The following is a 27,955-nucleotide window of genomic DNA, read 5'->3' as shown; positions in this document are numbered from 1 at the left end:
TTAATGGATTCACAGACTCCAAAGCCAGAAGGGATCACTATGATAATCTTGTCTGACCTGTGTGCACAGACTATAAAAACTTTTTTCCTAGAAACTGGATTAAGACAGGTTTTATAGAAAGGTATCTAATCTAAATCTAAAGACGCCATGGGATGGTGATTCCATAATCTCCCCTGGGGTAAGCTCCTCTGATGTTTAATTACCCTCAGAGCAAGGAAATGGAGTCTTATTTCAAAGTTGAGTTAGCATACCTTCAACTTCCAGCCACTGGATCTTGTTATGCCTTTGTCAGCAAGATTGAGAAGCCCCTCGCTATCAGATATTTTCCATGTGTAAATATTCATACACAGTGATCAAGTCACCTCTCAGCCTTCTCTGATAAGCTAAACAGATGGAGCTCCTTAAGCTTCACTTCACATTATTGTTTTCCAGCCCTTGAAACATTTTTGTGACCTTTCTTCAAACGCTAACATTCACACATCATTCTTCAACTGTGGACACCATATCTGGGCACAGCATTCTTGCAGAAGTTTTACCAATGTTGTGTACATAGGCAAGGTCAGTTCTCTACATCCATTTAATAGTCACCTTGTGTACGTCCAAGGATCACATTAGCCCTTTCTGCCACAGCAGTGCACTGCATGCTCACTGAGGTGGTCATCTACAACAATCCCAAAATCCTTTTCTGAGTTACTGATTCCCAAGACAGTGTCCCATCCCACAGGTATCGCCTGTATTCTTTGTTCCCAGATGCAGTAACCTTGCATTCGGCTGTATTAAAACACATTTTGTAGGATTGTGACCATTTAACTAGGAGATTCAGATCACTCTGTAGTAGCAATCTGTTCTCATTATTTACTATCTCACCACACAGCATGTTATCTGCAAACTGTACAAAGATTTTATATCATCATCTAGATAGTGAATAAAAAATATTGAGTAATATTGGACCCCAAAAAATCAATCCCTACGGGACCTTGCTAGTAATGGGGAGACAGCAGTAACTGGGGCCATTCTGAGATCTGTCAGTGAACCAGTTTTTAATCTGTCCAGCATGTGCCCTGTTTGACAAGATCTAATCTTCCATGAAACCATGTTGATTGACATAAGAGGCTAAAAAATACTTTTGTTGACTTAGTTCTGAATTAACCATTCCATTATTTTACTTGGGATTGACATCAGGCTAACCAGACTATAGTTCCCTTGGTCACCCCTTTTACTCTTTTTTAAAAATATTAAATCTTCCATTCCTCAGTTTTCCAAGATTTGTTAAAAATTAACATCGTGGGTAAGGGAAAGCCTCAGCTAGAGCTCCTCAGATAGTCCCATTAAGACTGTTGTATACAAGTTATCCAAATGTTTAATTTTAGCAGATGCTGACTTGCAACTTCCTTTGTTACACACAGTAGACTTTCTATTCCATCCATAGCATCAGAAGCAGTTGATATAGCCTCCTGTTTTGTATCAGATACAGAACAGAATTATCTACTGAACGTTTTTGCCTTTTCTGCATTACTATTTACAATTTTATCATCTGCATCCAGCAATGGACCTATGCCTGACCTAGGGTTCTTTTTGCTCCTAATATGTCAGGGATGGCCAAACCATGCTCATGAGCCACATGTGGCTCTTTTACAGTTAAGTGCGGCTCAAAGAGTCCCCCGCCCCCCATTCTCTGCCTATCAGACTGGGGGGGGGGGTTGTTTTGCCTCAGGGCTTCTGACCTCAGGTCAGGTGGTGGGGCTAGGGCTTCTTTCTAGCAGGGAGGGAGGGATAGCTCAGTGGTTTGAGCATTGGCCTGCTAAACCCAGGGTTGTGAGTTCAATCCTTGAGGGGGCCGCTTAGGGATCTGGGGCAAAAATTGGTCCTGCTAGTGAAGGCAGGGGGCCTGGACTCGATGACCTTTCAAGGTCCCTTCCAGTTCTAGGAGATTGGTATATCTCCAATTATTACCTACTACCTTTTATTACCTTCAGCCCTGCTCCTGCTGAAGTCCCTAGCTCCGGCAGGTGCACCTCCCCTCCTGCAGAGTTGAAGCCCCTAGCCCCAGCAGATAGCCCCCCACCCCCACTCGCAAGGCTGAAGCCCTGAGCCCCAGCAGATGCACCTGGCTCTTGAACTTCTGAAAATTACTGTACGCAGCTCGAAGGGTCAGTAAGTGTGGCCACCCTGTAATATGTTTTGAAAATACAGTACTTCCTCCCCCCTACTCTGTTGGCCATTGATATTTTCATTTGTCTCATCTGGAGAGTGAGAATGTAAAAGTGGATGGAGCAAGCAGCCAGACACAACCCTAAGGCTGATCTCCCCTTCACATTTCAGGTGGCATGAGAATGGGCTCAACAAGTCTAATAGCCTTTTAAAGCTCAACCCACTCATATTTTCCTAATTTTCTGTGGTCTGAGTGCATTCTAAGGCATAAAGCTCTTTAAAGTAGGGACACTTTTCACCACTTGTCCTAGGTGCTATGCAGACCACTGGAGCTTGATCCCAAGGTGTCTAGGTACCACTGTAATAAGAATAAATACTAAAAATACAGCCCTTGAGTGCAAGAAATTTGAACTGAATATGCAATGAAAGAGATCACAGGCATTTAACCAAAAACTATCCACTTTACATGGATGCATTTCCAGAAGAGTGTCTAAATGAACAGCAAATGCAAATTTCAAGATTCAGATGCTTTACTGAGAATAAAGAAAAAGAGTACTTGTGGCACCTTAGAAACTAAAATTTATTTGAGCATAAGCCCACTTCATCGGATACTGAGAATGTTCAGTATGGCATTTTCAAATAGAAACTTAATTTGAACCCAAACTTTTCATATTCAGCTATGGACACACTTCACAGCGAGGCCTACATATTTACACTGCGAGTTTGAAATGCAAATATTTAGGTTGCTTCAGTAAAGTGAAAAATCTAGCAGACAGATTCCACTTCTTGCCATCCTCACTGTATAAATGAAAAACAGAGGAAGGGATTTTTCTAAAACATTCTCAAAGAAAAAAAAAAAGTTCCCACAGCTCAGCCCAAATCTGGAACTGACTGCAGCAGCTAAGAAAATGTTATGCTAAAGAAAAAGGAGTTGAACAGGTTGCTTATTTTGGCTCTCTCCTCAAATCTGCAATGCCTTCTTCACTAACTTTTTTGAGCATTGTTTGAAGTGTTTTTAATAAATACATCAATCACTTCTTATATAATGTAAAGTTATTTTCCTCCCAATTACACAAGGTTTAGATACTGTTTGAAAACTAAACTTCTCAAATTCTCTTTTTACTGCATTAAACTAAGATGATCAACACATGATTTGATCATCTTAAATGCTCTCATACTAGAGTAAGATACCAAAAAATAAATTAATCGATTCACCTAAAAATATAGTAGAATGATGCATTAGTACTAATTCACACTGACTAGTATTTAAGTTATATTTTAATATCAGAATAGTTTTCATTCATCTTCATGTGAAGTTCAAACATTTTCCAGAGTTTTCAATTTCCCTTCATTGCAATGAAACAGCAAACTAGCAATATAACTAATTTGAATGTCAGTTTACCACAGTGAGTAACAACTTCATTTTAACAGCTAATACCCTTCCCTTGCTCTAGCTCCCACCAGTAAATTTTCTTTAAGCAGAACAAATGAAGTAAGTTTCACATTGTATCTTACTCTGTTTTTAACCTTATATGTTGTCAATTTTGTATAATTTATAGGTTCTTACTCACAAGCTACTGGTAAAAGGGCCTCTGAAATCTTAACCTATTTTTATTGTCTGACTAAGATATTCTTTTAAGTGAACTTCATAAAGTCCTACTTAAGCATATACAATTACAGCATCTTACCATTCTTCCACATTACTTCACGGATACTTTTACAGCACTGGTCAAAATATGCAACTGCGTAAAATAGTGCTCTTGTAAAGTTTCATTATACTTTAAAAATTCTTAGGATCTGTGCATTTACCCTCTTATAGGAAAGACATACAGGAACAGAACTACTCCTTTGCCCACTTCCATTCATCTTTGTTTGATCCTTGCCATTTTTCCAGATTCGTAATTAGACAGGGAACAGCTAGGTAATCCAGAAGGAGGATTTTTGGCTCCTTATATAGTTACTACAGTTCACCCAGATGACTTTGCTAAAATTGTCTGCATTACATGAAGTCAAAGTTATGTCACTCAAGTGGTGGAAAAACAAAACAAAACCAGAAACCAGAGGCAGATTTTTCATATTAGTTGTTTTAAATTAGCTTTTGCTTTCCACACACAAGGGAGAGAGTGAGGTGGAAAACAGATGGCAAACTTTGCTGAACAAAAAACAACGTGTTTACCATCGGCCTAAATTAAAAAATAACAGTGTAAATAAAAACAAGGAGTCCGGTGGCACCTTGCTTTTGTGGATATAGACTAACATGGCTACCCCCTGATACTTGACACCATGAGTGTAAATAAAAACACAATCAAAGTTTTTACACTTTTGTGCACTCTTACTTAACACAACCTATTTGAAACAAAAGCTATAAATATGATCAGGGCTTAAATTAAAACAAAAAAAAATCTTCCACACTTGAGGGTTTCTTTACCTGTCGAAATATCTCTGTAAGAAAGTTTACATTACTTCTTTTAGAAGAAAAGACTTTGCGAACTATTTCAATATCAGTTAGATGCTCTTCATCAATACTACAAAGGCTGGAGGAACTTGGTTCTCTTTCTGTTAGGGTGCTTGTATTAGAATGAGATTGTTCTGGCTCTGCATTTCTATCCGGTCTATCAGCACTGTCGTTTTTACTGTCTTCTCTAGAAGCCATGCTAGCAGCTGCTCTCTGAAACAAAAGAGCAAGAAAATAGTTCTAGTAATATAATTTGAATACAATTCTTAAAAACAGCACAGAGAATTCTGCAGACAGACAATGTGAGAAATAAGTATCTCAAAGCACTACATATCTACTAGGTTATGTAGAAAGTTAGTGGTTGTCTAAAGCCAGTTAAAGTACAGATCTCAAGCACAAGGGAGTCCAGTTATTGTCCAGTCAGATCAATGACCTTTACTAAGAACTCTAATCTGTGTTTCCTTCATTCAATTTGCTAACCTATAATTTGACATTTCTTGGGAGTATTTAGAAGTATTATCACAAACAACCCAGTCTTACAAAACCTCAGCAAACAGAGCCACTGAAGTCAAATAGAATTTGGATTGCTGGACTGGGCTTTAAGGGAAACTGAGCATATCACCCTATGCAGAGAAATTACTGTAGATTTACTTCAACAATTCACTAAAAAATAATTTACAGATAAAAACATTTCTTTAGGTGAATGAAAACAGTACTTCACAATATATTTCTATTATTTTGGTAGAAAAACCAAAGATTTAAATATCTGGCGATTCTTTCCAAATTGGATTCAGGTCTTGATATTTCATTTAAAAAAAACAAACAAATAGCCTTTCTTCAATTAGCTAAAACCAAAAAGTATGTCTACACAGCCGACGCAGTGCTTTAACATGGCTGTGTAATCGCGGCGCCAGTGCTGGGAGAGAGCTCTCCCAGTGCTGTAATAAAACCACCTCCGTGAGGGAAATAGCTCCCAGCACTGTAGCAATCTACACTGCCACTTTACAGTATTGAAACTTGCATCAATCAGGGGGTGTTTTTTTTCACACTCCTAAGCGAAGGAAGTTTCAGCGCTGTAAGTGGCAGTGCAGACAAGGCCTAAGAGAAACATACAGTGGTAGAATTTCAGTGTTGACATCACAACAGAAGACTACTAAGAAGTCTTTCAAAATGGAGAAAAACTATTTGAAATGTGCGTTTGGTGATACCTGAATATTCTTTGGCACAATTTCACCACCTTCCATCCCAGGAATATGAGGCCCTGTATGAGGTTTTGGCTCAAGCCAGAAAGATACCAGCCATCGAATAACAATAACACGAGCCTTAAGGAAAGGTTCCTTTGTGCAATATATTGCTTCATTGGTTTCAGCATCTTTCTTTACCATTACATAGTGTGGCTTTGGTCTCATTTGTGGTATCTCTGTGATGAAAATCAAGCATTTTAAAATTAGTGTCAGAAGAAAGGCCTACCACCTCAAAGCCCTATCCAACCCAATTGAAATCCCAGGATTTCTTGGTTTTTGAAACTCCCAGTGCAGCACAATCATTGATTCCTCAAGGGGATGGGACAGAGTCTCTCAATAGCAGTAAAAGGGTAGAGCATTAAGCTTCAAAAGGCAGCCCCTGGAAATTGTATTATTGGCCTAGAAGGCTGTAAATATTTCCTATTGGATGAACTGGTCCATTTACCTTTTCTTTAAGCTCTCAAACAATTCTTAACAAATAAAGCTTAATTTATACAGTGCCTTTCTATCCAGATGATTCCCTAAGCCGTTTTAAAATTATGTACTCTATTGAGGAATTCTATAGCTTGCTACTGATATGGAATGAAACCCAGCAAAATTTTAACAGCAAATAGCAACATTACACCACTGTTCAAAACAAAAAGTAAAGGAAACCACCTTCCAATTAAAACTACTTGAGCAATTTTAAGTGGCAGAATGCAATTACCCAAACTGGACTTTGGCCCAAACAAGCACAGCATTTTCATTTAGGGTGAGAAGAAACTGCCGTAGGTTTATTTAGAAATGAAAAATTGTTTATAATTGATCAAATGGGTTATTGAGCAACAATTCATAGATGAAGTAATTCACCCATTTTGCAAAGGGTTATTTCATACCACTTAAGTCCTGTGGTTGAACCTATGTTGATATAGATCCACAGTTCCAGCACCCCTGGCATGGTGGGTTCAGGGCCTCTATTCTAGTCCACAGGCTTTAACAGCAGTTTTGAGGAACATGCAACAGCCCTTGCTGACCTTTGTGGAGGCCAGCAAGTGGGAGGAAAGTATGTGGCATGCATATCACCTCCCCAACTTATAGGCTGTGTTTAAATTAGGATGTAAAGATGTGTTGTTAAATTGTGTTAGCTAGCTCAATCTAACCAACACCTTTTAAAACTCTAGTTAACCCAGGGAAGTTATATTTTAACATATGCAAAAATTGTCAATTTAGAGCTTGGGAGATGCCAAGCTCTTAACATGACCAGTTTAGCACATGATAACACATAATTTGCATTGTCTTGACTTTAGACGGTATTATGGAGTCCAACTGATCTGGCTCCGTGTCAATGGAGTGGATGTTACCCAACGAGCAACACTGCTAATTTCTTTTGGATCCACAGAAATAACAGGTTTTTTCCTCTTCTAAATGTAATTTATTCATGATTCAGGGTGCATTAAGTTTGATTTTTTTTTTAAACTTGGTTTTTAGTGCAGTGAGTGTATCCAAATGACTTATATGGTTTAGATGGAACAGCAGACTTCCTCCTGGGATAGAAGCTTGGCTCTACAATTGGCTCACCTAGAAGCTGAAGAGTGAGTAACTTTTTGGAGAAGAGGAATTTAAGACAAACTTGAAAGGATCTTGTCTAATTTTTAGAAACCTTTGATTAATTCTTAAGTGGATGGAAATAGATAATGCTTTCCTTTCCCCTCACTGACCTTGATCCTTCTACTCCTTTCCCTCCCATCCCATTCCTTTATATTTTGTTCTTTAAGTTATTCCCTTCTGTTGTCCCCAGATTTTAGGAACGTGGGGTGAAATCAAACTATAAATTAAAAAAAAAGATTTTTTTTAAGTATGTAAGAATTACTGTAATGTATTTAAAGTGAACCAGAGCAATACAGCATCCTGGCTCTTAAATAATTAAAAAGAGAGGTCAAGTGGTGTTTCCATTAATACAGGTGAACTCAATAGAACTGAAAACATACATTGTAGATAAAGGCCACATTTCATAACAGATCCAAGTTCTCTGCAGGCAGCATCACTCAAAAAAGCTGTCTATATTGTAAATTACAAAATGTTTAAGCATCTGTAAAATCATTAAACAACACTTACCAAGTACAGGGTTATACAAACTGGTCTCCTTACAGATGTTTGGAAAAATATAAGGCAAGTAATATTTTTTAAAATATGAAAACAAGAATGAAAATCCCTTTTCTTGGTTTTCCTTGTTCTTCCATTCTAAACTCTTGACCTTAAAAAAAAAAAATTTTTTTTGAGGTTGAAATATGGGAAATATTGAAACAAATATTTCAAGTATATCAAATGTTTCAGAACTTTGCTGCAGTGTTGTTTTTTAAGTTGTCAAAAGTCAAACAAATTTCAGTTTTAATTAAATTAAAGGTCAAATGCATTTTCAAGACTTGCTAAACAGAGCAAAAGATAAAATAAGAGGAGAGATCCTATTACTTAATTATACAAGAGAGATGATTATATTAGGACTGGGCTGTATGCATTTTAAGAATTGTTACGTTTTCAAAATGCTGGGAGAGACTGGCTAGCTGAGAGATTAAGACGACTATGCAAAGCTTTTCCTCTAAGCTTTAGATTCAGCAGAATACTTAACCATATATGTAATTTTAAGCACATGTAGAATCCCACTGAAATCAGAGATTACACACACTTTTAAGAGTATCAAGCCTGAAGTGACCCCTCCAGAAGTTTAAGTTGTAGTAAATCATCCTTCTGTTTCAAAGTTACCTTATAAAATATAAAAATATTTGTGCTTACCTAAAAAATTCCTCTTTTTTGTGCAATAATGTCCAGAGATCTGTTACAATGGGTACTTCAGCCTGCCTGCAGCTCAAGAGCAAAACCAGACCTGTCAATCACTGACAGCCAGGGTATGCTCTGCTTTCTGAAGTTCCTTCCAGTTCAGGTAACTTCTACAGCCAGGATAATTCAAATATGCTTTCTTAAATTATAGATTGAGTAAATATGCTTTGAGAAAAAACAAATCAATTTCTCCTACTGCAGAATATGGTAAATTCGACCTACTGACAACATACCCAAATCCTTGAATATCAGTTTACATCTCTGTCCTGGGTAATCCACTTGTCTCCAGAATAGATCTGTGGACCTTATTACTCAAAGAAGGAAATTTTCAGGTAAGCACTGAAAAGCTTTCCTCTTGTTCTTCATCCTAAAGTCCACAGACCCATTACAATGGGATTTTCAGAGCAGTGCCCTTTCAGGGATTATCCTTCAGATATGGACATCCAAAACAAGATACACCTCTACCGTGGTATAACGCTGTCCTCGGGAGCCAAAAAAAAAAATCTTACCGCGTTATAGGTGAAACCACGTTATATCAAATTTGCTTTGATCCAGCAGAGTGCGCAGCCCCGCCCCTCCGGAGCGCTACTTTACCACGTTATATCCGAATTCGCGTTATATCAGGTAGCGTTATATTGAGGTAGAGGTGTACTTGTATACAATCTATCTAGTCAAGGGCAGTAAGACACCGAGAACTCTTCTGCAAAAGCAAGTTAGTGGCATTGGCTATGATTGGATGACCAATCTGCAGAATTTGGTCAACTGATGGTCATTTGCAGATCTCAGTACAGGACTATTCTGCTCTGCGCTTGTGAGTGCTCTTAAGAACAGGACTCTGGTGCTTAATTGAAGCAGGAACTGTTCTTGAATTTACTCATGGAATGGATGCCATGACACAATTATGAACAGTTCCTGTCTGAATTAAAAGTATAATAATGGGACTTTGTTAGAGAAAGCTCCCAACCCAAAATAAAAATAAATAAATAAATAAAAAACCACCACACACCTCATTGGGAAGCCTACTCTAATGAATAGCAAATATGACGACACTTTCTTCAGAGATTCAATCTGGGTAGTGCTGGAAGATGCAGAATGAGGTTCCAAGAACATACTGAGTGACCTTGCAGAGTTAGAATAAGGTGGATGCCCAAATGAAGCATTTAATATTGGATTGCACAAAACTTCCTTTTCATTAAAATATTGAGAATATTATACCTGAGCTTAGCAGAATTTGATTTTTATAATTTCTACAAATAAAAAATAAATATTCATGTTAAGCATTTTTTTTATTTTTATGGATTTTAAATGTTCACAGTTGTGGAAAATTATGGGGAGGACAGTCAAGGAGGTGATTAGACAATGACTGTTGAGATTGTTTCTGTGACACCACATCATCAGGGCCATCTTCATCATGTTAACATTCTCCTCAAATAAGATCTTGTGCCCAATAGTATTCATCCTCCATAGGCCTATGACTGACTTTCCTGGCACCATGTGTTTGTTTGACCTGAATCAAAAGATAGTTCAGGAACCAAATCACTCTATATATTCTTCAGTTTTCTCTCTACAGAACCCTGACCAAAAATGTTTTCCAGGAAGAGATAAGTGAATTTCAGCCTTCTCTAAAGCCAATAATATTGCTACCATGATCCCAGAGACAAACCCTGGAATCACGTCAGTTCAAATGATAATGATCAAATTTGGGAAAAGAAAAAGGCTGCCACCTGTCTGAAAAAAACATAAGAATTGTCTGAGGATGATAAAATAGGAATTCTTGAAGAAAAATCTCCTTTAGGAACTTATTTAGATGATTCAGCTGTGCCCTGTTTGTTCTCAGTTCCCAGAGAACAGAAATAGTATGGGGAGAGGGTTTTAATGCTCTGATCTGAAGAAAGATTATGGATTATTTCGTTCATGTAGTGGCCTTTCCATGGGTTGAGACTGGGACAGGGACAGAGCTGTTTCTAAAATTCTTGCACAGCTCCACAGGGTCTCCCCTCTGGGCAATATCCAGTGACCCCATCTGATCAAAGCTATACAGATAGCTCTAGTATTCCCTAACTGAGAAAGCCTGGCATCACATGAGATCTTACTCCACATGGAGCTGGTTAGGAGGCCTGCAAGTATCTCTGAATAGAGATGAGCAAGAGAGATCAGTTACTGACCCTCCACTTGTTCTAGCTACTTCTTACAAAAAGAAATATTTTCTCCTGTTGTGCTTCAGACTGCTTCAATTTCCCATATCACCAGTATTCCTTTCCGCAGTACCTGGCAGGAGTCAGGATTGTAAACTGACTTTACTGATAACTCAATAGTCTCAGCTTTCAACTGTATCACTCAGACAGCTGGGAATTGCTTTGTCTGAGTGCCTTACACCAAGAACCAGAGACCCATATATGCCTGCATGAAACAAATTTGAATCCAATTTCACTCACTTTTTATCCAGGGAGACGCTCTTGGTCACACAATTTTGAGTCCCAAAAAGACCATATTACTTGTAATTAGGGCTGTCAATTAATCAGTTAACTCACATGATTAACTCAAAAAAATAATTGCATTGTTAAATGACAGAACACCAATTGAAATTAAATATTTTCAGATGTTTTTCTACATTTTCAAATACATTGATTTCTATTACAACATAGAATACAAAATGTACACTGCTCACTTGATTATTATTTTTGATTAAATATTTGCACTGTAAAAAACAAACAGTATTTTTCAGTTCACCTCATACAAGTACTGTATGCAATCTCTACCATGAAAGTGCAATTTACAAATGCAGATTTTTTTTTTGTTACATAACTGCTCTCAAAAACAAAACAATGTAAAACTTTAGTGCCTACAAGTCCACTGAGTCCTACTTCTTGGACAGCCAATCGCTAAGACAGACAAACTTGGTTACAATTTGCAGGAGATAATGCTGCCTGCTTCTTGTTTACAATATCACCTGAAAGTGAGAACAGTCATTCGCATTTTGTAGCCAGCATCGCAAGGTACTTTTGTGCCAGATATGCTAAACATTCGTATGCCCCTTCATGCTTTGGCCACTATTCCAGAGGATAAGCGTCCATGCTGATGATGCTCGTTAAAATATAATGAGTTAATTAAATTTGTGACTGTACTCCTTGGGGGAGAACTGTATGTCTCCTGCTCTGTTTTACACACATTCTGCCATATATTTCATGTTATAGCAGTCTCGGATGATGACCTAAGCACGTTTGTTTTAAGAACACTTTCCCAGCAGATTTGACAAAACGCAAAGAAGATACCAATGTGAGATTTCTAAAAATAGCTACAGCACTCAACCCAAAGTTTAAGAATCAGAAGTGCCTTCCAAAATCTGAGAGGCACAAGGGGTTGAGCATGCTTTCAGAAGTCTTAAAAGAGCAACACTCAGATGTTGAAACTACAGAACCCAAACCACCAAAAAAGAAAATCAACCTTCTGCTGGTGACATCTGACACAGATGATGGAAATGAACATGCATTGGTGCGCTCTGCATTGGATCGTTGTCAAGCAAGAACCCATCATCAACATGGACGCATGTCCTATGGAATGGTGATTGAAGATGAAGGGATATATGAATCTTTAGCACATAAATATCTTGCGACGCCAGCTACAACAGTGCCAGGCCAATGCCTGTTCTCGCTTTCAGATGACATTGTAAACAAGAAGCAGGCAGCATTATCTCCTGCAAATTGTAACCAAGTTTGTTTGTCTGAGCAACTGGCTGAAATAGGACTGAGAGGACTTGTAGGCTCTAAAGTTTTACATTGTTTTATTTTTCAGTATTTATTTTTGTATATAATTCTACATGTGTACGTTCAAGTTTCATGATAAAGAGATTGCACTACAGTACTTGTATAAGGTGATTTGAAAAATACTATTTCTTTTGTTTTTTACAGTTCAATTATTTGTAATAAAAATAAATATAAAGTGAGCACTATATACTTTGTATTCTGTGTTGTAATTGAAATCAATATATTTGAAAATGTAGACAACATCCAAAAATATTAAGCAATAATGGAATACCATTTATTTAAACAACGCAATTAATCACAGTTAATTTTTTTTAATGGTGCAATTAATTTTTTTACTTGCTTGACAGCCCTACTTGCAATATTATCCACCCATGTTAGCATTGCTTGTAAAAGTATGCAGGGGCATTTAGGGAGTCAGAGGACTTGTTTATTTGTGTTGTACTAATTACACCTGGAAGTTTTCATGCCCCAGAGAGGGGACTGAAATTATGCCAGTCCACGCATGGCTGCCTTTGAAAGGCCTGTATAGTGAAGAGAGTACTCTTTCAGTTAAAAATCCTGAGTCACTGCTCAGGATAGCCACATTTATAGGATACCACATTACATTTTAACTAGTACACAAATTGGGAACCTGCTAGGGTGACCAGATGTCCTGATTTTGTGGGGGCAGTCCCGATATTTGGGGCTTTTTTTTTTTTTTTTTTAATATGGGCTCCTATTACCCCCTACCTCCGTCCCAATTTTTCACATTTGCTATCTGGTCACCCTAGAACCTGCTGGCCTTATAAAATGGAGGCTGAGAAAGAATGAAAAAAAATGGCAAGCCAAGAAACTCTTTACTGCCTGCTGACTCTTCCAGATCTGGGATGCTGCCTCTCTCATCACTCCATAACCATCTGCTCAGGGGAGCAAGTTGAGGCAGGTTTTTGTTCCCAGTTTCCCTGGACATTAGGCCATGGTGACCCACAATGACAGCTGGGAATGATAGCCCAATACTTTCCCATTCTTTTAGGTATGGCAGGAAATTCCTACCCCACTATTACATCCTTCCAGGCTACATGAGAAAGAATATATAGCTATAGCTTGCCTTGGGCATTTGTAGACCCACTAAGTTTTAGAATTCTTGCCTCACGATCAATCCTCTGGTGTTTAGATATATTATTTGATTCTCAGCTGATTTGGACTGGAGATCTTTTTCCCTTAGGAGAAAGAATTCTCTTGGGAGGTTCAGGGAGGGGTGCACACCTACAGGAATCAGCATATGTTTATGGCCTGGTCTTTTCTGCTCTAATCTGCCATGCTGCACTCTGTGGAGCTGAGCAGGGGAAACAGGCACTGACGATTATCTGCTCTGCTGCACTCAGTAAGGTGAGCAGGGGAAACACAATGGATTTGTTTTCCCTTTCAGAGTCTGTTCCCATAAGCCTGATTCAGAGGCAGTATGAAATCACCCTCAGAAGACTCCAAAAATATTTCAAGAGGCTAGTGATCTCCCTGTTCTCCAAGAGGCTTGATTTGTTTCCTCTCCCACAAATGGGCCCCTCCTGATTGCCTCAAGAAAGGTACTGACTCTGCAGAACTAGATCCCTCTCTGTTGAATGGAATTTACATGGATCAGAGAAGTCTGTTTTCCCAGGAGGTCTGAGCCTCAGACATGAATTGGGATTGCTAGGGGAGCAGAGTTAGAGGTGGCAGCTGAGCCCAAAAGCCCCTTACTGCATTCACTGGCATCAACAGTGTCCAGTGCCCTCTAGCCTCTGTTCAGCGAAGAGGAGGCAGTTGAGCTCCACAGTCAGAGGTCTGGTTGATGGGCTATAGGACTCAGGTGCGATCTTCCATCTGGCAGTCTGTTCTTTTGGCTTCACTTCCCTCATGTACTTTGGGGAGAAAAGGACTGGCTGCCCCAGAGCAAATTCTTTTCCAATCCTGCCTGGCTCATCTCCTTCCCTGGGAAAGGAAGGGAGCTAAGGTGACCCTGCCCAGCTTATGCTGGGAGGGTGAAACTGCATCCTGCCTGCAGAGCCAGCAGAGCTCTCCAACAACACGCTTCATCCCCATATCGAGTAAGACCCTTTTGCCTCTGGGTTTTCCTCAACCTAGCATACTCCCTGAAGCCTGCAAGGGCATCAGCTGAGGAAAACACCTCAATAGCAAAAGTGGAGCGGAGGGGACAGTCTCCCCAAAAATCCAATGAAACCTTAGGGACACAGCTAGGAATTAGACATATTACTGAACTAAACTGTTAGTCTAAACATTTGAAATAAAGTTTGAAATTTTTCCTCAGAAAAGCTTGGCAGCAGGTAAAGTTGGGCTGAGCCCATCAGCCACATGGGGGCAGAAAAAACTGGCGGGAACTTCCAGAGGCCAAGCATTCCCCTCCTATCAGTGACTGACAGGTCTGGTTCTGCTCCCAAGTTTTAAGCGGGCTGAAGTATCCACTACGATTGATCTGTGGACCTTGGCACAAACAAGAAATGGACACTTTCTGAAAGTATATTTTCAATAAGGTACGCTCTTGGAAGGCGAAACAAAATAATGCATCATTCCCGTGTATGTTAATGGTGCTGTTGGTCCATTACAATAGATGGACAAAAAATAGTTACTTTTCTTCTGTTTGCAACCTATGGAACATACCTGAATTACTATGTATTTCAAAAGTGCTTCTAGAAAGTAGCTTGTAAGATCTTCTTGTCCTTTATCTCCTGATTGTGGAGGGACAAGTGGAGTAATTTCCTCTACAGTTACTTGCGCTGTCCAAAAATGAAAAATAGTTAATTAAGATACTGGAACAAATTACTAAACCATCAATTTGTAAGCACCTAGAAGGCAACAGGGATATATATAACAGCCAACATAGATTTGTCAAAAACAAACCAATTTGATTTCCTTTTTACGAGAAGGTGGATAGGAGGCAATCAGCAAATGTGATTTATCTTGATTTGAGTAAATTCTATGTCAAAGTCCCACATGACATTCTCATAAGCCTACTAGTGAAATGTGGTCTATATGAAAATTATTACAAGGGTGGTGCGCAAATAGTTGAAAAACTATACCCAAACAATACACCTCTACCCCGATATAATGCAACCCAATAGAACACAAATTTGGATATAACACGGTAAAGCAGCGCTCCGGGGGGGCGGGGCTGAGTGCTCTGGCGGATCAAGGCAAGTTTCACCTATAACGCAGTATGATTTTTTGGCTCCCGAGGGGTACGTCTTCACTACCCGCCGGATCGGCGGGTAGCAATCGATTTCTCGGAGTTCAATATATCGTGTCTCATCTAGACGCAATATATCGAACCCCGAACGTGCTCCTGTCGACTCCGGAACTCCACCAACGCGAATGGCGGTACAGAGTCGACATGGGGAGCCACGGACATCGATCCCGCGCCGTGAGGACGGTAAGTAATTCGAGCTAAGGTACTTCGACTTCAGCTACGCTATTCATGTAGCTGAAGTTGCGTACCTTAGATCGACCCCCCGCCCCCCCCAGTGTAGACCAGACCGAGGACAGTTATATCGGGGTAGAGGTGTAGTTATCAATGGTTCACTATTAAGGTGGGAGGACGTATCGACGAGGGTCCCACAAGAGTCTGTCCCGAGTCTGGTACTACTTAATATTTTCATTAATGATGTGGATAATGGGCTGGAGAGTATGCTTATAAAATTGCTAATGACACCAACCTAGGAGGGCTTGAAAGCCTTAGGAGGACAGGATTAGAATTCAACACGCCCTTGACAAATTGGGGAACTGGTCTGAAATCAACAAGATCAAATTCAATAGAGAGAAGTGCAAAGTACTAAACTAAGGAAGGAAAAATCAAATGTAACAAATACAAATTGGAGAATAGCTGGTTAGGAAATAGTACTGCAGAAAAGGATCTAGGAATTATAGGGGATCACAAACTGAATGAAAGTCAACAAGTGATGCAGTTGTGAATAAGGCTAATATAATTCTGGGGTGTATTAACAGAAGTGTTGTATGCAATACACTGTGGATAATTGGTCTGCTCTACTTGGCACTGGTGAGATCTCAGCTGGAGTAGCATGTCCAGTTTTGGATACCCACTTTAGGAAAGATGAGGACAAAATGGAAAGAGTCCAGAAGAGAGCTACAAAAATTATAGAAGCTTTAGAAAAACTGAACTATGAAGAAACTGGGCATGGTTAGTCTTGAGAAAAAGATGACTGAGGGGGGGAAATCAGATATCAGTCTTCAAATATATTAAGGGCTATTATAAAGAGGATGGAGATCAACTGTTGTCCATGTCCACTGAAGGTAGGACAAGAAGTAATGGGCATAATCTGCAGCAAGGGAGATTTAGGTTAGATATTGGGAAAAACGTTCTAACTATGAGGAAATTTAAGGTCTAGGATACATGCTACAAGAGAGATTGAGGAATTCCCATCACTGGAGGTTTTTAAGAACAGGTTAGATAAACACCTATCAGGCATAGATTAGTTATGTCTGGTCCTGCCTCAACGCAGGGGAATGGATGAAGTGACCTTTCATGGTCCCTTCCAGCACTATATTTCTACAGTACATTTCATCAATAAATATATTGTTTCCCTTAATTTGTGTTTGCCTGCAAAATTATGACAAACAGGTGTTAGAAAATTGGCTGCTCAAAACAAAATCAAATACAAAATTACAACCAAAAATCCTACCCCGAGAGTGATTCAAATTTTAAAAACCAATAAGTCCTCTACAAGTTGTCTTATCATGCCCTTTGTACTTTTTTCACTTTTATGTGGTAAGCACACATCAATCATCATTATCATCAAGGCTATCTGTGCTTACTTTTGAATACTTATTTTATTAAATCTATGTGCTCAGTCCCTATTTTAAAAATCTGTTATCGTTCCATTTTGGAATTTTCCTTGTTTCGCTTGATTTTATGGATTTCACACTTTTGTTTTAAGGAACTAAAATATCTATCCTATGGTTCTTTCAGTTGTTCTTTCATTAGTCAGTAATCCTAAACCTGTTTTATGATTATTGTTGCTGCTTTTAGATTTTAGTTACATGTTTATTTAAAAACTCCCCAATTACATTTGTTCAGTGCTTCTCTATTTTGTACTCTTGTAATCAAAGCTTGAGCATTTTTTCCAGCTCCTCCTCCTCTATAATTCTTTGCTGCCTAACAGCATGTAAGTCCTGCCCTGCTTGTTCCTCCTTTCCCATTGTTTTGGACACTGCAGGACGATAGACACGACAACAAGAACCTCTGGGGTCCCTGGCACAATCTGCACTATGGGGCTGCTCTGAAGCTGCAACCCCTGGAAGCCCTGGTGTCCCCAGTAGCACACCAGGATAACTGCTGGGAAACCAAGCGTGGCCTATGGTGTTTCACTGGAAGTTCATTGAAATGGATATATTTCCACAAAATATTTTACTTTTGACAAATCAAGTTTCTAATAAAAGCCCGTTTTCTCAGAAAATTCTGACCAGCTCTAGTTACGATAACTAATATGAGAGGAGATGATGCTATGAATCTGTTTTTCCGGAAAAGGTGAAGTTGAAATAGATCTTCATACAGGGGTCTTATGGAGTTAGTGATACAGCTACAGGTATAAAAGTTGCTCCGAGTGATCTGCAGAACTCATTGTCCCAAGAAATCATTGAGACTAAGAATCTAGTAGGAATCAAAGGATCATCCATATGAATAATGAAAATATCCAGTTGCCTTAGCTAGTATAAAAATTATGTCATAAAAGGATATAAACCCTTATGCCTTAGGGCACAAGGCTGCAGTTAGAGGTTACAGTTTCTCCTATGGGCAGGTTATTCTATAATTGTCCAGTATGGTGGTTCATAAGCCTCTCTCTCTTGAATATCAGGTACTGGACACTGTAAAGATACTGGATTAGATAAACCACTGCAGTAAAGCAACACATATGTTCCTAAGAGACTTGGGAAGAGAAAGAAGGGTCAGGGTCAAGAATGACACCAGGATCCTAGAAGGCCTGAGCACAGCTGCACTCATTAGTGGTTCCATAAGCCCCATGGGTAACAGAAAGCATGTCAGATGACTTACATTAGTTATTTCTACAGTACCTGAGCAATGGAAAAAAGTTAGTGAAATGGAACCATGTAAAGAACTGGGTAATGTTACTAAATTACTTACTTTCTTGAACATTAAGTGGAGGGTTAATGAGATTATCTAGTGTTCGAGGTCCATACTCAGATTGTGGTGATGAAAATCCAGGAATTAAGCAAGAAAACATACATAGCTGTTCTTTACTACAGTTATTCTGAAGTGCTTGCAACCACAAGAGGAAGAGACGCACACCTTCTCGACGGATCTTAAAAGGGGAAAAAGGGAGTTTGTCAGACTCTTTGCTTTTTAAGCTGCATTACACTCTAGTGTGTAGACTTGCAAATAGCTTCCTTACATATGCATACAAATAAACAAAAGGACCAGGTCTGGAGAGTACAAAAGTGCTATTTTTGCACAATCTCTCCCTTTCAATAAAGAACTGCACCACAGAGGGCATGTCATCAATACTCTTTTTTCTTCAAAAGTAATCAAAGTGTTACAAAATATATTTCTTAAAAATTATTGGATCTTTCTGCTCATAACCAAAACTATGATAGAAAAAGACTGAAGTCTCATATTATATAAATGAACCAAAAACTATTCCTCTCCCCATATAAAGTAAAAATTAGGACTTCTTTCCTCTTGAAAGCAAAAACTAAAGCGTCAATCCTGCAAACACTATGCACCTGTTTACCTCTATGTGACTTCTGAAGGTACGAAACCAGGCGCATAGAAGTTAACAGGTTCAGGGCCTATTATGAACGTAATCAATCTTGTTAGTCAGTGTTATTGTTTTTGTGCCAGTGATTATTCTAAGAAAAACAACATATACACATCAAAAATGCAAAAGCAAAGATATATGTATTTATTTTCCTTACCTTTAAGGAATTTCCGGTGTGAAGGAGTTTCTTTAAAATCAAGCCTGAAAGGAAAATACATTTTAAAGATGTTCTTTGCTCTTTACTTAACTGCAGATGTCAGAGTTCTCGGTCAGACTTGATAATCTTTTAAGCAAGTCCTTGGCAATCTCCAATTTACTCTTGGTGAACTTAATATCCTCTGACAATCACCTCAATGCCAGAAGGGGGAAAAAAGATCACCTGCTACAAGATCTGTTCCTTTTCTCATAATCAATACCAAAAAATTTATGGAAATGTAGGGTGGTGTAAATAAAAGCACAAGTGGGCAAAGGCTCCTAATTCATCAATGCTGTTGCTATTCAAATGTCTAGTTTAGGGTTATACTGGATAGCTTGTGTTCCAGTATCTCTCTTTTTTACATTAAATCATTACCAGACAGGAAAAGGATTTCCTGGGTCATCTACTGTAATTCATAGCATAGAGCAGGATTTTCCATCTACATTATCTTTATGTTTTCTCTAATATTGTTCTTTTATACCAAACTCCAGTAATGGTGCCTATGACAATCAGGGTCCAGACACTCCAGGTGGCATGAACCCCAAAGAATAACGTTATTGTGTTAAAAAAGTATGTCAAGTAAGGTCTTTAACCTTGTAATGTTCTGAACTTAATGGTCTTTAGGAAATATTTATAAAGACTGTGGTTTTGAATTTATATATAAAGAAAACTGTGCTCATAATTTGTGCTAGAACATTCAGCTCCACCTCACAATAGGGTGGTAAGTAGTGAAGACTGGGAAAGGATGCCTCACCAAGCAGATGAGACTAGCTCCAAGCACCTAGCACTGTACAACCTGAAAAAAAGATAACTAACTAATGAACCATTAACATCAGTAGGAAGGCACTAAAACACCCCAGCTATAAAGTCAAGAGGGGACTTCCCCCACCCTGAGTCATTAATCTGATAGGGGGGGGACCCATAAAACTGCAAACCCTTTTTAGAAGGGAAGAGGTTTGAAGTGAAATCTATCCAGAACTTAGACATGAATCATAGAATCTGAGTTGGAAGGGACCTCAGGAGGTCATCTAGTCCAACTCCCTGCTCAAAGCAGGACCAATCCCCAGACAGATTTTTACCCCAGTTCCCTAAATGGCCCTCACAACCCTGGGTTTCGCAGGCCAATACTCAAACCACTGAGCTGACAGTCTTGAAGGTGGGAGGCTGCCTGAATGCTGGATCCCCACTGTGGCAGTGGGCATGCTGGGAAACTTTTCAGAGATATCAGGTAAGTTTAATTAGAAATGGAAGTTTAATTTGAAAGCAGAAAGCTTGTGGTTGCATCTTGATGTTTATCTTCTGTGTAACTTGTACCATGTGTTTGCTTCCCCTTACAATTTTCAACTTTGAATTTATGATTTTTCTATCAAATAAAATGTTTCCAACGTGCAAAGTACGTGGAGTGTGCGCGTCAAAGCAAGCAAGCTGTTGTCGGAGGGCGGGGGGAGTGGGGGGTGGGGAAGCAGGTTTCATGCATTTGAGGGTGATGAACCAGATGGGAAAAGTGCAACTGTCTGGCAGTTAAGAACTTGGGATAGACTGATCTGGAGAGACTAGGGACTAGAAGGGCTGCTGGGGTCACCCTGAAAGGAGTAACTATTCTGGTGGAAGCCAGGGTGAGACTTTATACTTCTGGGCTGGCTAGTGGTATCAGGGCTCTGAACCATAGAAGTAAGGCACCTGAAGTTACAAGGCAGGCAGTGATAGAAGCCCTTGCTGATCTGAGTGATTGCCAAGTGTCACAGTGCCTTAACTATGTCTCTAGAAAAACCATTTCATAATATCAGTTACCTTATTGTTAAGACGCTTAAGAACATCCAGACTAAGTTTCGTTTTAAAAAGTTGCAGAAGTTTCAAGTCCTTGCTCATTATGCCACTTTAAGTATGTAATCCCTATCCCCTCCTTTATGAGCATCACAGAATTATCACGCAAATAAAACTGTCAAACTTAAGACATTAAAGAACTCAATTACACTTTATATAGTATTTTGTTTGATTCTATTTTTTTTTAAACCACTTATAAAAAACAAGGCTTCTTTTTTAAATACAAACTCACCAATACTATGAAACTGCCACCTCTGGTGAATCCTTTCTGGAAGAAGTTGTAAAATTTTCTACAAAAGCAAAAGCCAACAATCCACACTACACAGTTATTACTTAAAAAACGCAAGCTAGAAATACCAAAGATTAACAGCAGTTATCAAGGGAGAAAATGTAAGTTTTCTTAATTAATAATGCTGTCTTTTTGTGGCATCCACCCACCCCCAAAAAACAGCCACCCACAGGAAGAAGAAAAGCAAATTTTTAGAAAAATTTATTTTATCTGAATCCAAGATACAAGTTAAATATGTATATGCAGCATTTCACTGTAATTATATAAATGAACAGGTATTTCTAGTGTCATCCCAGGTACGTGACCACCTCCAATATATGACAAGCTATAAACAGCTTGATTCACCATTGAATTACATTCTTTGTGGGAACACAAGGTAGGTGCGGTAATAGCTTTTATTGGACCAACTTCTGTTGATTAAAGAGACAAGCTTTTGAGCCACACAGAGGGCTTGGCTACACTTACAAATTTGCAGCGCTGCAGCAGGGTGTGAAAACACACCCTCTCCAGCACTGCAAATTGCGGCGCTGCAAAGCGCCAGTGTGGTCAAAGCCCCAGCGCTGGGAGCGCGGCTCCCAGCGCTGTACGTTATTCCCCACAGGGAGGTGGAGTACGGACAGCGCTGGGAGAGCTCTCTCCCAGCGCTGGCGCTTTGACTACACTTAGCGCTTCAAAGCGCTGCCGTAGCAGCACTACCACGGCAGCGCTTTGAAGTGCTAAGTGTAGCCACAGCCAGAGCTCTTCTATGTCAGGGAAAGGTGCATCTTAGCTAAATCCAATGTAGAACAGATTGTTTAGCATAAGTAGCTAGCACAGTCTAAAAGGACCATTCAAGGTAGAGTGGCCCGTTAACACCTCTACAGTCATAGGATAAAAAGAGAGGGTTAGTGGGTTACAGATTGTTGTAATAAGCCATATATAGTGTCTCTGTTCATGATTTTTAGTATCTAGCCGAGTGATCAATTTTAAGCTCCCATGCTTGTCTTCTGAAAGTGTTATGCACGTTTCCTTTGAGGGTGAGGACTGATTGATCATTCTATATCTGACCTCTTTGTGAAATGTTCACCCACAGGTGACTGATAAAAAAAAAGACAAAAATATCCTTTTTCTTGTGAGAGTTCATTTGAGAGCATAGCAATTGTCTGGTTTCACTCAGAGTTATTGGGGCATTTAGTGGCCTGGATGAGGTATGCCACATATTGGCCTGGTCTACACTACACGTTTATACCGAATTTAGTAGCATTAAACCGATTTAACACTGCACCCGTCCACACAACGAAGCCCTTTATATCGATATAAAGGGCTCTTAAAACCGATTTCTGTACTCCTCCCCGATGAAGGGAGTAGCACTGAAATCGGTATTGCCATGTCAGATTAGGGTTAGTGTGGCCGCAATTCGACAGTATTGGCCTCTGGGAGCTATCCCACAGTGCACCATTGTGACCGCTCTGGACAGCAATCTGGAGTCGGAGACAGGAAAAGCCCTGCGAACTTTTGAATTTCATTTCCTGTTTGCCCAGCGTGGTGAGCTGATCAGCACAGGTGACCACGCAGAGCTCATCAGCACAGACAACTATGCAGTCTGAGAATCGAAAAAGAGCTCCAGCATGGACCGCACGGGAGGTACTGGATCTGATCGCTATATGGGGAGAGGATTCCGTGCTAACCGAACTCTGTTCCAAAAGACGAAATGAAATGAAAAAACATTTGAAAAAATTTCCAAGGCCATGATGGAGAGAGGCCACAGCAGGGACTCAGTACAGTGCCGTGTGAAAGTTAAGGAGCTCAGACAAGCCTACCAGAAAACCAAAGAAGCAAACGGAAGGTCCGGGGCAGGGCTGCAAACATGCCGCTTCTACGCTGAGCTGCATGCAATTCTAGGGGGGTCCGCCACCACTACTCCACCCCTGTCTGTGGATTCTGAGGTGGGGGTAATCTTAGCCTTGCCTGAGGCTTCTGCGGACGGGGAAGATGAGGAGGAGGAAGAGGAGGACGAGCTTACAGAGAGCACACAGCACTCCGTTCTCCCCAACAGCCAGGAGCTTTCTCTCAGCCTGACAGAAGTATCCTCCCACCCTCCCAAGCCACTATCCCAGACAATGAAGCCATGGAAGGGACCTCTGGTGAGTGTACCTTTGTAAATATAAAACATGGTTTAAAAGCAAGCGTTTAATGATTAATTTGCCCTGAGGACTTGGGATGCATTCGCGGCCAGTAAAGTTACTGGAAAAGTCTGTTAACATGTCTGGGGATAGAGCGGAAATCCTCCAGGGACATCTCCACGAAGCTCTCCTGGAGGTACTCCAAAAGCCTTTGCATAAGGTTTCTGGGCAGGGCAGCCTTATTCCGTCCTCCATGGTAGGAAACTTGACCACACCATGCATGTAGTAAGTAATCTGGTATCACTGCATGACAAAGCCTAGCTGCGTATGGTTCCAGGGTTTGCTGGCATTCAAGAAACATCCGTTCTTTATCTCGTTGTGTTATCCTCAGGAGAGTGATATCGTTCATGGTAACCTGGTTGAAATACGGGAATTTAATTAAGGGGACAGAGATGGTTGGGCTGTTTGCCTGTGGCTTAAAAAGAAATCCTTCCCTGCATTTAGCCAAACAGGGGGTGTGGAGGGGGGTGATTGGCGCTGAGCTTTTTCGCTAGCTGGGATCTTCCCTGCTACCAGCCACACAGTGGCGGGGGAGGGTGGCTAGCAGCGATCTTCCATGATACGAGCCACGTGGTGGGGGGAGGGGTAAAGCGATCATCCCAGAGAATTGGATGGGGGCGGTTCTGATGCTGCATGTTAACAGGAAAGAAGCAGCACTCAACGGGCTCTGCTTTCTATTTGGGAAAGGAGGACGCTAGATATATGAAGGCTGCAGAAGCCGAAAGACAATGGCTTACCATGGCCACATGCAAGCCGAATTCTAATGCCCGGACCTGCGTCTGTGATCTCTAACACCAAAGCCGCAGTCACTCAATATTAAGATGCAAAATGCGACCTTGTAGTGAGATCGCATGTGCTATGTAAGGTGAATAGTGTTGTTCACCGTGAAAGTATAACCATTGTTCTGTAAAATGTATCTTTTTTAATACTTCTCTCCCTTTTTTCCCTCCCTCATGCAGCTGCAAATTTTTCAAGTCTCCCTCCTCCATCCCGAAGACTATCTCAGATAAGGCGGCAGAAAAAAAGACGCGAGACAAAATGTTCTCGGAAATCATGGAAGTGACCCGCAATGAAATAGCTCATCTGAATGAGTGGAAGGATGTGGTATCAAAGTACAGGAAAGATGCCAGTGACCGTGAGGACAGGAGGGACCAACGGGAGGATAGGAGAGACACTCGAGATGAGAGGTGGTGGCAGGAAGATCTGAGGTGTCAGGATGCAACTCTGGGGCTGCTGCATGATCAAACGGACATGCTCCGGTGTCTGGTGGAGCTTCGGGAATGGCAGCAGGATCACAGAGTGCCACTGCAGCCCCTGTATAACCGCCCTCCCCCCTCACCATGTTCCTTAGTCGTCTGGTGGGTGAGGAGGCTAAGAACGTGTGGGGGGAGGCTCCGTGCACCCGCCCATTCCACCCCAGTGGACAGCCCAACCAAAAGGCTGTCATTATTGTGAAATTTTTTTAGTGGCCTTTTCCTTCTCTTCTATCCTCCTACCAAACCCCACCCAGGCTACCTTGTCAGTTCTCGCCCTCTTTTTATAATTAATTAATAAAGAATATATTATTTTTAAACAAGAGTGATTTTATTTCCTTAGGAAGCAAGCGGTAATCGAAGGGGGAGGGTGGGTGGCTTACAGGGAATGAGTCAATCAAGGGGGGGGGGGGTTTCCATCAAGGAGAAACAAACACAACAGTCACACCATACCCTGGCCCATGATGAAACTGGTTTTCAAAGCTTCTCTGATGCGCATCGCTTCCTGGTGTGCTCTTCTAATCGCCCTGGTGTCTGGCTGTACGTAATCAGCGGCCAGGTGATTCACCTCAGCCTCCCACCCCACCATAAAGATCTCCCCCTTACTCTCACAGAGATTGTGAAGCACACAGCAAGCAGCAACAACAATGGGGACATTGGTTCGGCTGAGGTCTGAGCGAGTCAGTAATGTGCGCCAGTGTGCCTTTAAATGGCCAAATGCACATTCTACCACCATTCTGCACTTGCTCAGCCTGTAGTTGAACAGCTCCTGACTACCGTCCAGGCTGCCTGTGTATGGCTTCATGAGCCATGGCATCAAAGGGTAGGCTGGGTCCCCCAGGATAACTACAGGCATTTCAACATCCCCAACTGTTATTTTCTGGTCTGGGAAGTAATTCCCTTGCTGCAGCCATTTAAACAGAGTAGTGTACCTGGAGACACGAGCGTCATGAATCCTTCCAGGCCATCCCACGTGGATGTTGGTGAAACGTCCCTTGTGATCCACCAGTGCTTGCAGCACCATGGAAAAGTACCCCTTTTGGTTTATGTACTGAGTGTCGTGGTGCTCCGGTGCCAAGATAGGGATATGGGTTCCATCCATCACCCCATCACAGTTAGGGAATCCCATTGCAGCAAAGCCAGCCACTATGACCTACACATTTCCCAGAGTCACAACCTTTCGTAGCAGCAGCTTAATGATTGCTTTGGCTACTTGCATCACAGCAGCCTCCACAGTAGATTTGCCCACTCCAAATTGATTCCCGACTGACTGGTAGCTGTCTGGCGTTGCAAGCTTCCACAGGGCTATCGCAACTCGCTTCTCAACTGTGAGCGCTGCTCTCATCTTGGTATTCTGGTGTTTCAGGGCAGGGAAAAGCAAGTCACAAAGTTCCATGAAAGTGCCCTTACGCATGCGAAAGTTTCACAGCCACTGGGAATCGTCCCACACCTGCAACACTATGCGGGGTCCCACCAGTCTGTGCTCATTTCCCGGGCCCAAAATCGGCGTTCAATGGCTAGAACCTGCCCCATTACCAGCATGATCTTCAAAGCGCAGGGCCCGCGGTTTGAGAGAATTCTGTGTCCATGTCCTCATCACTCTTGTTGCCGCGCTGCCATAGCCGCCTCCTCCTCGACTGGTTTTGCAGGTCCTGGTTCAGCATTGACTACACGAGAATGCGCGACGTGTTTACAACGTCCATGATTGCTGTCTTGGGCTGAGCAGGGTCCATGCTTGCCGTGCTATGGCGTCTGCACAGTTCACCCAGGGAAAAAGGCGTGAAATGGTTGTCTGCTACTTGCACAGAGGGAGCGGTGAGGCAGGGGTGAGGCTGTACCCAGAACCACCCACAACAATGTTTTTTGCCCCCATCAGGCACTGGGATCTCAACCCAGAATTCCAATGGGTGGGGGAGACTGCGGGAACTATGGGATAGTTATGGAATAGCTACCCACAGTGCAACGCTCTGGAAATCGACACTAGCCTCGGTACATGGATGCACACCGCCAAATTAATGTGCTTAGTGTGGCCACGTGCAATCGACTTTATACAATCTGTTTTTAAAAACCGGTTTCTGTAAAATCGGAATAATCCCGTAGTGTAGACATACCCATTGTGTTAGGCATGTGTAGGATCCAAGGATGACTGCAGAGATGTTAACAATAATCTGCCTTGAGTGGTCCCTTACAATACATGCTAACTACTTACCCTAAAAAAATGAGATCCACTTTGCATTTTGCTGTGATGCTGAAAGTACCTTTTCCAGAACTGAAGAAGAGCTGTGTGTGACTGGAAAGCTTCTCTCTTACCAACAGAAGTTGGTCCTATAAAAGATATTACCTCATACACTTTGTCTCTCTAATATCCTGGAACCAACACAGTTACAAGTACACTGAATACATTATTTTTTGGGCAGTTAATATTTAACCTGTGTAGTTGCACCCAAGGAAGCAGACAATGGGCCCTACCAAAACCATATTCACCGATCCTCCCCATGAAATTATATGATTTGCTCATTCCAGGTTTGCTCCAACTTCTAACAGCCTAATCCTACAGTTCCATTGTGTTAAAACCCAATAACTTTTCTGGCAAATTATAGGAGTCAAAAAACAATACTGAAAGATTCAAAACATCTTACCTCAAAAATAAAAAGTATAGCATCTAATTCTTCCCTCTGAGACTTGTGACCTAAATTTAATTTAAAAAGAATCCTTAAATTATGTAGTTTTCATTATGAAAAGTCATTTAAGGGCCCATTGACTAAAAATATAAATACACAAAACATCTATACTTCTACAGATACAGAAAGTAAATTTCTCTCATTCCTTCCATTGCATTAAACCATTGCATTGGTTTAAAATAGTACCCTGTGTTTTTACATTATATTTAGAGTCTACACCTGCAACCGAATGTAACTATGGAGCTAATGACTAGTGTAGTTACTAAAAATATAAAATGCAAAATATTTTGCAGGGATAACAATACAAAACCTAGATGTCAGTGGAATTTATTTAGGTTTCAGAGCAAACTTTTAGATT

The 27,955-nt window shown here is 40.8% G+C and overlaps 1 protein-coding gene across 11 annotated transcripts in view; it reads right to left on the bottom strand.

The window, feature by feature from the left end:
- Positions 1-27,955, bottom strand: part of RALGAPA1 (Ral GTPase activating protein catalytic subunit alpha 1) — a 258,521-nt gene that overhangs the window by 200,365 nt on the left and 30,201 nt on the right. For 10 of the 11 annotated variants that reach the window (XM_039534629.1, XM_039534621.1, XM_039534630.1 and 7 more), the window contains 8 exons: positions 27,556-27,605; positions 21,445-21,502; positions 19,350-19,393; positions 18,559-18,736; positions 15,063-15,178; positions 7,945-8,083; positions 5,815-6,026; positions 4,580-4,819 (listed from right to left, as the gene is read on the bottom strand). In XM_039534629.1, the coding sequence (XP_039390563.1) occupies positions 4,580-4,819; positions 5,815-6,026; positions 7,945-8,083; positions 15,063-15,178; positions 18,559-18,736; positions 19,350-19,393; positions 21,445-21,502; positions 27,556-27,605 (1,037 nt within the window). Of the gene's footprint in view, positions 1-4,579; positions 4,820-5,814; positions 6,027-7,944; positions 8,084-15,062; positions 15,179-18,558; positions 18,737-19,349; positions 19,394-21,444; positions 21,503-27,555; positions 27,606-27,955 lie in introns of those variants that run through there. The other variant, XM_039534624.1, reaches the window with a different exon arrangement.

Source organism: Mauremys reevesii, linkage group 4 (genome assembly GCF_016161935.1).
Source record: "Mauremys reevesii isolate NIE-2019 linkage group 4, ASM1616193v1, whole genome shotgun sequence".
NCBI lineage: Eukaryota > Metazoa > Chordata > Testudines > Geoemydidae > Mauremys > Mauremys reevesii.
The sequence above is the reverse complement of the archived record's forward strand: the minus strand, read 5'-3'. Positions and strand labels throughout refer to the sequence as shown.